At 38.6% G+C, this 12,175-nt stretch overlaps 1 protein-coding gene across 1 annotated transcript; it reads left to right on the top strand.

Moving 5' to 3' along the window:
- The first annotated feature begins 542 nt into the window (after positions 1-542).
- ndc80 (NDC80 kinetochore complex component) lies at positions 543-9,609 on the top strand. Its single transcript, XM_087798366.1, has 17 exons — positions 543-611; positions 1,138-1,233; positions 1,899-1,982; positions 3,132-3,252; positions 3,332-3,504; positions 3,938-4,040; positions 4,116-4,205; positions 4,278-4,371; positions 4,472-4,572; positions 5,675-5,819; positions 5,966-6,171; positions 6,233-6,382; positions 7,240-7,329; positions 7,420-7,512; positions 7,595-7,725; positions 7,792-7,894; positions 8,162-9,609. The coding sequence occupies exons 1-17, from the start codon at positions 604-606 to the stop codon at positions 8,291-8,293; spliced, it is 1,920 nt and encodes a 639-aa protein (XP_087654492.1). The 5' UTR covers positions 543-603; the 3' UTR covers positions 8,294-9,609.
- The last annotated feature ends 2,566 nt before the right edge of the window (positions 9,610-12,175 follow it).

Genomic DNA, 12,175 nt, shown 5'->3' with positions numbered 1-12,175 from the left:
TAAACATTTATACAGAACAATTATGACCATAGCCTTGATTATAATTCTGTTGGGAAATTATTTTGATTAATATATTGTTATAAACTCAACTTTGTTCTAAGACTGTTAAAATGTCATGCATTTAACTGAGAATCGACCCGAACCCAAAACTATCTTAAAATTTTGCAAGGATTTGTAGTAGTACTGATCGTGTACTTTTTTTGGGGGGGAGTTCAGAACATTTTGAAAGTATATATTATATAATATATATTTGTTTTCATCGTTCCAAATAAGCTTGTAACAAAAGTAATATTCCACTCTTAAAAAAGTACTTATTGAAAGTTTAAAGTGAAACATTTTTTTAAAGTTTTTTAATCTACGTTACATGGTATAGCTTGTACACTTACGATTGAAGTGTAAGATCCAAAGAACTAAATGAAATATGTCAATAAATTGAACTTTTTCACGCATCACTAAAAACACGAGATTTGAACGGAGTTTGGATCCGCGGTTCCCCCTTTTTAGACGCTACGACTCGCCGTACCTTGATGACGTTTGTTTTGGCGGTCTTTGCGAACAGTTCATTTCAAACGTTTGACTTGAAAACAACAGCTATCGGGAATCATGGAGCGGTAGGTTTCCTCACTCTTTTGACAGTTTAAACAATCTTTAATGTTTATATTCGGAGAAGAAAAGATTGTGTTGTAAAAATTAAGCCCTTCGTAAAACTTGAAGCGTAAATTCATGTCGAGTGGCTAAAAATAAGCTAACTTGCTAAGCTACACTACATTATTTACGCTATACCTTCATTTAATCTTTGTTTTTCTATACATTCAAACAATGGTACACGTTGTTTAAAAAAAAGGCAAAATAACACGTTTGCTTTTGTTATTTCCGTTAACTTATCGCTTAGGAACAAGGGCTGTAGGACGGTCCCTTAAACGCAGTGTCACTCCCTTAGAGCTCCGTGTATTTTATCAATACGACGGAATATTATGGTTCAAAAGCGCTTGTACTCAATACAGCACAAGATCGAATCTGCCAAATATTGGGTAAACTTCACTGAAGTGAGGGTTTTATCGTCGGTGTTTACAGCTTAGCTTTACCATCAGATTGAAGCTGTCAAAAGTTGTAAATAACACTGTCAACCTCCTCCAGGGGTCGCATGAGTCGAGCGAACGCAGGCAGACCCTCGGACCTACCACTGCGAGTTCAAGACACGAACAGGATGAGCATGTATACAACTCCAAGAAGGTAAATAACATTTATTATATACTTGTACCCCTAGTTTGATCTCTTTTTTTTAACTCTCTGAAATGCTATTTCCTTCATTTTCAGGGACACCTTTTGTGAGATAAAGTCAGAGCTTTTTACATTTTGTTTTACCTGCGATTATGACACGATTCGTAAAAGGGAGAACAATATGCCGTTTGAGACACGGCGTCGGGGCCCAATTCACACTGTAGGGGATCAAAATCACAGCCCAGGGGGCCCCTATTTGGAATGGCGCTGGCCTGAACCCTGAATAAAATAATAATGTAAACTTGAAAACAAGTGGAGCAAAATACAACAGTCAACTAGAACAACAAAACAAGTAAAAGTTTTTGTTGCTGTTGTTTAGTTTGATACATTTACTTGATTCTAAGAGAAATCCCTGCTGCGACAACCGAATTTGAATCCAATGTTTTTAAATGCCGCTCTCGTCTGTCAGATTCAGAACACGTCTACCTCTCTGGTGGCCAGAGCTGGGGCGTTGTCAATCAATAAAATTGGTTTTGACCGTGGATCATGATTGACCAGAAATGTTTCACAATGAATTATAATGAACAGTTACTCGACCAACCCTATCAATCGATCTTCAAAAGTATATCGAAGTATAGGTTTAAAAAATGATGAATGTTTTTTAATTTATTTTGCAGTCAACAACCTTCATTTGGGAAGCTAAATATTCCCAGACCACAAACTGGCACAGCTGAAAGAAGAACCAGTTTCTTTGGCCCCAGGTATGTACATTTGAATTCATATTTATAACTCAGAAATCGAAATGTTAACGCTTGCAGTTTTTTGGTATTTGATTGTACTGTAATGACAAGGAATAAAAGAAAATAATTTAAAAAGCCAGTATATCATTTTTTTGATACTGTGATCAATTCAACAGCCCCGTATAAGTTACAAAATAAATGTGAAAAAAAGAGGTAATTTTGGCTTTCAAATCTTATTATAATATTATCATGGTTTTTACTCCAATACATCATTTGTAAAACAAAATAATTCTATTTTAAATATGCATAATTTATGTTTTGTAATTATACTTCTTGCTGCTAGATGGCAGCAGTCATTATGGCCTCTGCAGCTGAAGGAACAATAAAGTCCCAGTGATGACTCCGGACAAAAGGGTTACAGTCGACTCCACTGTGGGGGATGTTTGGACTATTTTAGATTTGAAAACAAATGAAAGCAGTTACCACTTTGTCAATAGACATGTGGTCTGTAAATTCTGCAACGCCAGAGTCAAGTAATCGGCCAATACTACAAATATATACTTGCTGCTTCAGTATTGCAAAATACTGTATTGTTGTCCCTGTATTGTCATGCATGTATTGCTTTGTGCCAATATACGCATACTATCATCAAGATACCAGGTAATGGAAGATGATGATGATGATGTGAACCAATTTGTTTTTTTAATTCGGTTAATGGGGAAATTTAAAAGTTGGGTGTGACAAAAAGAAAGCTTAAGATGGGTAAGTTGACCTGAGGATAACCTGTTATGGCAGAGGCGTCAAACTCAATCCCATATGCCGCCCTTTTACCGTTCCAATATGTTATTTACCTAACTGTCTTCAACAGGGAACATCAACTTTCCATTCCCTATTCTTCAACCTCAGTTACTGGTGTCTCTGTATAAGCTATGTCCCCTACCGTATCTAAATCACTGACAACATTATAGGTCAGAACATCAACATTAATCTACTTTAATTTGGTGCCACATAAAATAACTTGGCACTATGCCATCAGTTTGACACCCGTGTTGTGGGATGGGCCAAAAAAAGAAGTAGCTATTTCCTCCCTATTTTACTGGTTCATCTGAATTTTGAATTGATTCTGTGGTCATTCCCTGATAATCAGTGCCGTCTTCATTTCGGCTACAGGGTCAGCGGGGCCAATATGCCACGCAGCAGCTTTTTGTTTGGAGGAATTGAGAAAATGAAAGACTCACGACCTCTGCATGACAAAGCATACAACCAACAGTGTATCAGGCAATTGCATGAGGTACAGTTCATTTTTTTTGTTATAAAGAAATATAATGTTTAGAAGCTGCTGTGTAATCTCTCACCTTTTATGGAATTAGTTTTTGACAGATCAGGGATTCTCAGGGACTCTGTCATCCAAGACACTACAGTCCCCTTCCACCAAGGAGTTCCTCAAGATGTTTGAGTTCATCTACCGCCAGCTGGACCCCACATTTCAAATGCCTAACTCCAAAGCTGAAGAAGAGGTTCCAGTCATCCTCAAAACCTCCAGGTATTGAATGAAGTGCTTTTTCAGCTTTGAAATGTTATGCTGGATTTTTTCTAATTTGTTGTGGTGTGTTGGGAATGTGTCCAAGGGGTTCAACAGGTTGGACAGTTTGATTAGGAGGGCTGGATGGAGCAGGAATGCTCCTCCCATGATGCAACACTAATAGACTCAGGGACTCATTTATTCCTCGTGCTATTAGACTGTTTCATTCTAAGTTTGGGGGCAGGAGTGTAGTGAAAGATGATTCTATTTCCTTCTCTCGTTCTTTATACTTGCACTTTGTCCTTTTGTTTGCACTTTGTTCTTGTTTTTATGATGTCTGCTGTGAACTGAATACCCAATTTCCACAAGGAGATCTCGAGGAATTAATAAAGTCTATCTTCTTTCATGTTATCCTTTTTGTCCATGTTAATTTCTGTCAAATGTCTGTGTTTAGGTATCCATTTGTCCTCTCAAAGAGTTCTATATTTTCCGTCGGAGCTCCGCATACGTGGCCTCAGGCACTTGGGGCCCTCATCTGGCTGATTGATAAAGTCAAGGTAACGTTTAAAAATATGCTTAACTTTTTCTTGTTGCTCACATGCATCTTGTCTTTCTCTCTTTTTTCAAAATAGATAAAGTGGAGCCTGAGCCAGCAGGAGCTGGTGTTCAGTGACTTCCCAGACGACGAGTCGAACATTGAAGAAGGAGCCAAATACCAGAAGGTTCTAATAGCTCTTTACTTCCATAAGTTTGTATTGAACAAACTGCTCAATGGTTGTTTTGTCTTGCATCAGCTGGTCCTGGACTACACAGCCGAGACCTATTCCAAGTTCATGCAGGGCGAAGACCTCTTTGACGACGACGATGACATGCTTCAGCATAAGCTCAGTGAGGACAGCTTTCCTAAACTCTTTCAAACCTGTGTCGAAAATTTATGTTTGTCTTCTCCCTGGGATATAAATTGGCTTTTAAATTTTTTTTTTTGCAGAAAAGATGTATAAAATTGACCATGCCCTGCTCGCCAAACTGGAGGAGACGCACCAAAAATTAACTGATGAGGTCGACCAACTGGAGAGAGAAAGTCAAACGGTGAGAGGCGCAACTTTTTGTTCATTAGTCCATTAAGTTTTAAGAGGTTTAAATGTGATGGCCTGGAATGGGAAGGGATTTTATGGAAACGATAACATTCTAGGAGGTGAAAATCAAATTACAATTTTATACATTTCTATATGTTAGGGGTGTAAGGAAACATTGATATTTAACGGCACTTTGTTCTGTTTTATGTTAAAAGAAACTTTCGGCCGCTAGATGGCAGCAGTCATTAAGTCATCTGCAGCTTAAAAAAATGGAGGCAATACTACAAATATTTCCTTGTTCCCTTAGTTTCGCAATATATCGTAATATATTTTATCGTTGCCGCTTATCGTAATTAGTATTGAAGTTGCTATTTAGAATCATTCAGGATGACGGATGGAACTCTGTTGTTGTTAGTCTGTCAACCATGATGGCAGTAATATGAGGCTCTACCAAGAGGGTGACGGAGCTAAAAACGGGGCTGTCTATCCGGCGATGAGGCAGAAATGCCTTTAAGTGATCAGTGAAGTTTACATGGTGGGTTTGATTAGTTCGCTGTTGTCTGCTCTATTTTTTTGTTTTCATTTTATTTAAAACTTTTGTATTGTTTTTAGTACAGTGTTGTTCACTTTTATTGTTATTTAATAGTTTTTGTGTCGGGTCCGAATTATTATCTCCTTTCATCATCATATGCAGACCCGGCTAAGGGAGTTACAGTATGTTGGTAATACTATATAATGTCTTGTATGCTGAATTGCAATATTATTTAAAAAAAAGACATTACATTTTATTCACCAAATTGTTCAGCCGTAGTTCATTTATTGTGCCCCACATCATGGTGGAGATGTAGTGTGTTCAACAGGAAGCCTGTGTTGTCGCACAAGTCTGACCTGTTGAATCTGTCATCACTGTGGCATTTAAAGCTGCATACTTTTTTATTGCATTGTTCATTTTTTCTTTTGTTGGAGCTTGATCTCGCCCTTTTGATGCAACCCTCTTGATGATCCTCTCCCCCCAAACCAAATGGCTATTCTGTCATTTCATGCCAAAGGAACATCAAATAAAGTGTAAATTAATCACCATTTGGGAGATAAATGCATGTTTTTTCCTCTGTCAGGATCGTTTAGTGTCCAAGAGGATGGATATGCTGAAGCTGCAGCCCGACCTTCAGAAGCTACAGATTTACCACGACAGCCTGAAGTTGCACGAAACAAACCTTCAAAGCAAATCTGCCCAAACAGAGGAGGAGCTTGAGAACACTGGTAAGTGACAAGAGGGAGAAAACTATGTCCTCCAATGCAGACCCAAAAAAAACAAACTTGACAGTATTTAAATGACAAAAGAATGAAATAAAGATGCGTCACTAGAATGTGTGAGAACTGTTCACTCATCCATGCTCATCCTGCAGGCAGTCATCTTAAAATTCTTGAACATGAACGCGATACGCTGCAGCATCTCCTGCGGAACCAAAAGTTCACTCCGGCAGACGTGGAGAGGATCAACAGGGAGAAGCAGGAGCTCCAGCAGAACATCGACAACCTCAGCAAGTCTCTAGAAGATGCCCAACAGCACCAGTGGAACGACGAGATGGCTTTGGCCAGGATCAACGAGAAGGTGCGAGAATCATTCCCGCAACTAAACCCCATGAATGCTACATCTCACGTGTCGACTGCAGCTGGACCTGAAGGTGACCGAGTACAACAAACTGGCCCGTAAACTCCAACTCATCCCAGCTTCTGCCGAGAATGCCTGCGGTCGGGATTTTATGATCAAATCTTCTGAAAATGGACCTGCCAGCGCCATGCAGCGTAAATCACAGATACAGGTATTTGTGTGTGTGCGTGGAATGAACCTCGTTTAACACATGGTAACAAAGTTTGCTTCATCTTTTTCATTAAAATGGCTCCAAGTGTAGATTTACTGTAACATCTGTTTTAAATGAAAATGTGCATCTGTATTGCATCAGGAACTTCATGTAGCCTTTTATATGTATTTATGGGGCAACACTACAAGTCATTGTATGGCATGAGCAACACAACCATTTAGAGTCAACATATAAAACTCCTTCCCTGTACGCCAGGCCTGCGTATTCTTTATTGATTTAAATGTACAAAATATCTTTCTAAATAATAATCTATTTTTTATTTATATAGCACTTTTTAAACCATAGTAACAAAGTGTTTTACATAAAAGCAAACGGCTACAGTTAAAAACGACATAATCCATTAAAACGGCCCAGTAATAAAACAAGATAAAATGACACACGTTCCAATCAGGGAAAATACTATTAAATAAAATGATAAAACACTGAAAATAAAGGAGAGAAAAAGCCCATTGATGAACCCGGTTAAGGGTTGAATTGTCACACCAAAGTCAGTCTGTAAAAGTGTGTTTTTTAAAAGAAGGAATTTAACTAACTTTTGTCCACGAATGGACTATGTAGCCACATTTTTTACACTTTTAAATCTAGTTATTAGAGGGAAAAAAACTGAAAGGGTGTTGACGTGACTCTGGAGTCGAGTTATTAAAAATATTATTGGAGCCTCAGCACTTAAAGTGCATTCTATTGAATCAAGATGTTGATTTTTGTATTATTAAAAAGGTTTCAGCACTGCTCAATTAAAAACAAATGTTTTGTTTTAATGAAGGATTATGACGATGTTTTCTCGGTTATTTTCCCAGATCCTCCTGAGGAAGCTGGTGAGTGACGTGGAGGATGAGATCAGCAGGTCGGCCAACATTAAATTCAGCCTGGACGCGTCGTGTGAACAAGTAATTTTATTCAACGGTTATAATTAACACGACAGCTCAGTGTTGCTCTTAAACCTGAGTGTTTTATGAATATTTTCTTTAAACCCAAAGTTGAATTCCAACATCCTGGACAAGACCAATGACCTGAAGCAGCTGAGTGAACTCGGGCGCAAGCTGGACGAGAAGATGGAGGCGGACATGCAGGTGCGGCTTTTAGTTTGTGTCGCGTAACGTCGGAGTCGATCCAGAGTTAAAATAAACGCCATCGTTGTTTGGAAACATGCAGGAGTTTGTGAGCGTGGAGGAGGAGTGGGCGGCGGAGATTGAGAACTTGGAGAACAATCTGAAACTTCTTCAGAAGAAGGTCCACTTCGGTTACGACGAGGCCGTCCAGCAGCTGAAGGCGACGCAGCAGCAGTAAGTCGCGACGCAACCAAACCGCTCGCCGGCGTCTCGGGTGACTGTGAGCACGGCTTTCTTCAGATACCACCTGGTGCTGCAGGAGACCAACGAGCAGAGACGGACGGTCGCCAACAACCTCGCGTCGGTTTTCACCACGGCAGCCAACCACCTGTCAATCACAGAGGTATCCTCATTTTGCATGCACAACTTTATTGATAAATACGTTTTACTAAGAACAGAGGAGCTGAAGTATGTGATGTGACTGTGAAATGTTCTGTTGGAGAAAGACCACTAGGTGGCACTGTCTTCTAATCTTTGGCTCTATTTTACTAATTCAATGGAACTTTGCATCGTTTTAATTTTTTTTATCCACTTGTTGAATCTGTTCCTGAGTCAAGTACAGATGTGTTGGTGATGATCTGAGCTCATGATATGTTTCTTCGTCCCACAGAAGTGTCTGGAGGATCTTCACCTCCGGGTGAAGCACATCTGCTCCAAGGCCGTGGAGGACGACAATTCTTCAATTAAGAAGCTGAAAGAATTACTGAATGAGTTTAAGAGTAAGGTTAATAGTGTGAAATAATTGGAGTTTTTAATTAATCGTATGTCTGTGTTTTAAGTTACTTTTTTTTTTGTTTTTAATGTTTAACTGTTAAGTCATCTTATCTCTTGTCAAACTGCAATGTACGCTTTCAGCCGCTAGATGGCAGCCTTTTAAATCATTATTTCTAGAATCGTTTTTGCGTCGCTAAGAGGGATGAAGATGCAATTAAAGGTTTCTGGAACCATCACAGTAAGAGTAAGGATTGAAATGTCCTCACAATCATCTCCCGGTGGACGGAGGGAACCAGAAACTGTCACTGAACACCTTCATCAGTGCAGGCCAGTGTCGTGAACTCGTGTTGGACGAGCTTGTCACGAGAGCTTTGTTTACCTGAAGTGTGAGGTTACAAGACGGACGAGTGACTCGCCGTCACGCTAACATGCTCGTCTACGCGATGAGTCGCTGAGAAGTTTTTTTTCATTGGCCAATGAGAAACGAGAATTGATGCAAACTTTGGGTTTCCAGGGCAATGTCAGAGTTCCTGAAGTCTGCAACAAGAAGCAGATGCAGGTGGGATTAAGGTGGTGTGCTGCTCAACCTCAAACAGGTTATCGTGAAGCTTTGACTTCAGATTCCAGCTCTTCTCTCTCTCCCTCCCTCCCTCTCTCTCTCTCTCTCGCACTCAATGATCCGTCATCTCTGCTGACATGCAGACACAATATACAAACCTGTCCAATGAACACTAGAAAATCCAGCTCGTCCTCTACGATGTTCCTCAAAGAATATTTATCTGTCCCCTGATGTCCTCCTGCATCGATCCTCCTCGCTGGTCTTTCTTTTTACTGAGACAAGCTTGTGTGTCTGACGTTGGTCAGTATTGACTAGAAAATAAGCAGAAGAAAACCAAACTATATCCAAGACGCAAAACACTGTTTTTGTTCAATATCTAAATGTTCCTTATTATTATTTTTTTCCAACTGAATAACTTTTTCAAATTGATATTTCGTTAACGGTCTATTAGGCCAATTTTTTTTATATTAAATTAAAAATGAATTTGGGATGTAAAACTCGTCGTCAGCTATTTCTTTCTGTGCATGTTTGACAAATATGTTATTTCATGTTTCATAGATTTTGTGTGAAATCGGGCCATTTTTTGTCCGATTGGTATAGTTGATGATACTATACCAAGTGCTGACATATTTACAGTATTTTTCAACAGTAATGTGACGTAAAAGCATCTTTAAGCGTAATGCTAGCTAGCTTAGCTAGAAGTTAACAATGCTGCAGTCTTCCACCTGTTCTGGTTAAATGTTATGTACATTAAGAAGTTAAAATTAAATGCATTTTGGGTTTTTTTCAGTTATGAGGCGTGGTGTTTTGTCTGCTCTACATTTTTTGATGGTGGCAAATATTTTGACGCTGGAAAAACGATCTGGAAGCAGTCGCCTCGAGTCCAGGAGCATATTTTTCACATTACATGTCGCCTCGCTGACGCTGGCGTCCAGAATGGAGCCAGCAATGTTTTAAGATGTCATGTTTTACAGGCCAGTGCTCGTGTATACTGCCCAGGTTTTTGATTTAGAATACAATAACTTTGGAAACATGGAGCTGCCTCCACCGTGAAATCGTTCCATCAATCAGGAGCCAAGACGATGGCGATGGAACTCGGCACCTCCTGGAGCCTCAACGTCTTCTACAGCAGCTATTATCAGATTAAACAAGTCCACTTGAATTTAGTGACAACAGAACCAGAGCTGGGTGTGGAAGTGTATCAGTGCCAGCAGAGGATTTGGTTGAATGTCACATTTCAAATGATGAAACTTCTGATGAATCTTTTTTTATTGAAATGTTCTTTTTAAGCATTGGATAATTGAAATCAATTATTTTTTGTTTTTCCTGAAAAATCGAATTTAACAAGTTATTGATTTGTTTTATAATTGATAAAGACATTTAGAATATTTTCAAAATGATTGAATTTCTGTCCGTTATACTTATATTTTTATATTGAATTTAAATGGCTATTCATTAAAGATTTTGTAATTTATTCAATTACTGAAATTTGAATATCAAAATATGTATAAAAAAATGAATCAATTTTTAAATATTTGAAATTCCCTTATACATTTTCTTTTATATATATATATACATAGAATGTTCTATACCAACATGTGTATATTGAAATAAAACGATAATGTTGAGAATTATTAAATTATTGGAATAGAAATGTCACAATCTATGTATACATTTAAAAAGTGTTTTTTTTAAATAAATTAACCTTTTTAATAAAACAAATATCCAATAAAAATAATTTAATTCAATTATTCTGAAAAATAATTCCGTATTATATTAATCAATTATGTATATAATGGTAAGAAACGTCAACATTTGAAATGTTAAATTGAATTCATATTCTGCTGATATTCTTCCGTAGTTGTAGCTGCTGGAGTGGAGGCTGTTCAAACATGTTCGAGAGGAGACTTAAAGTGAAGCTTCAACACACTTAGTGGAAAAATTCAAACTGGAAAACCTCTCGGCGTCTCCTGCTCGTCCAGATGAAGCTTCTGCTACATTCCTGCCTCGGTTCACACACATGGCTGCGAAGCACCTCTGCTACACCGAGGTACAGACTGGAACTGCTCTAATCCCCTTTGTAAACACTCGGGCGTGTGACCCCAAAGAGGCAAACCAGACCCCGGACCACGTCTCTTTGCTCCTCGCCAACATGATCCGCAGACATCTCGGTATGTTCGAGTCCAAAACTGTTCATGTGATTCTAAATCATGACGAACTTAAATTTGAAAATATATTCACTTCCTTAAGTGCAGCCTTTAAACATCTGCTCACTCAACTCTGAATCTTTGCTGGTCATAACCCGTCGTGACCCAGCCCGGTTCTAACCTGCGTGGCCTTCCTGTGACCCCACAATCACCCCGACCTGGACCCCCATGATGAGAGACAGAGCCCGTGGAAATGTGATACCTGATGTTAAGTCGTTACATCGAACCTGAATCCACATGAGAGAACAAAAAAAGAAAGGAAGATGCGACTTTTCAAACGCGTGGATCAGACTTAATGATCCATTTCATGAGCTCCTGAGAATTTAAAGAGTCCAAATGTATTTAAAATGATTAAATAAGTTGATATAAATCTAAATTATTTAATAGAATTATCAATGTAGTTCTCAAGATTTATTTTTAGTCTTTTTTTAAGAAGAATTTCCCCAAGTTGAGGAAGTCCCTCAAATAATTAATATCTATGTAAAATGTTTATTTTATTTCATAATTAAAATATAGCTTCAATACTATCTGTTAGAAAAACTTTTTTATATTTTATAAATTAAAGTTAAAGCGTTAAAGAACCTGAAGTTGATACTGTCAAACTATGGACCTTTTTTACCTTAATTTGTTGAAATTCTTTCACTATGAAATCATTGATACGATCTGACCAGACCCTCATGACCTCTGACCTCTACATGAATCATCAGAATATAAAAAACAAGTTTAACCGACAGAGAACTAAGTAAAGAGATAAATGAATCTGCCTTTTCACACCTGTTAATTGACAACCTCCCACCGCTAGGCGGCAGTGTTTTCTCTCTTCTGCTTTGTAAATTAACCAATTAACTCTTTATGTCAAACTCAAGGCTCAAAATATAGAAGAAAAAGCTTTTTTTTGTTGTTTTTGTATCAACGTTCTCTCAGGGTCTCCACAAGCCCAGGGTCATTGTAGCCACAACAGCCTTCAAACCCACAGCTGGTCCAGTTTCATGCTTGAGGTCTTGACGCGGAGGAACCTGACAGACGGAGGTGAGGGTTTAACGTGACACGGGGATTTGGCCTCTGCTTCTGCTAAGTTCTCCCATATGGTCCACACTCTCCACGTCCATGTGGACCAGACGTGTTTGCGCGGGAAGAACAAGAA

The sequence above is a fragment of the Callionymus lyra genome, chromosome 1 (assembly GCF_982586985.1).
Source record: "Callionymus lyra chromosome 1, fCalLyr1.hap1.1, whole genome shotgun sequence".
In the NCBI taxonomy this organism is placed as follows: Eukaryota; Metazoa; Chordata; class Actinopteri; order Syngnathiformes; family Callionymidae; genus Callionymus; species Callionymus lyra.
Note: the sequence above shows the minus strand (reverse complement) of the source record. Positions and strands in the feature narration are given on the sequence as shown.

Excerpts from the sequence above, each read along its gene's own strand:
- ndc80 (XM_087798366.1), top strand. Across the intron at positions 1,234-1,898 it reads ATGTATACAACTCCAAGAAG|TCAACAACCTTCATTTGGGA; the intron begins GTAAATAACATT and ends TTTATTTTGCAG. Across the intron at positions 7,895-8,161 it reads ACCACCTGTCAATCACAGAG|AAGTGTCTGGAGGATCTTCA; the intron begins GTATCCTCATTT and ends TTCGTCCCACAG.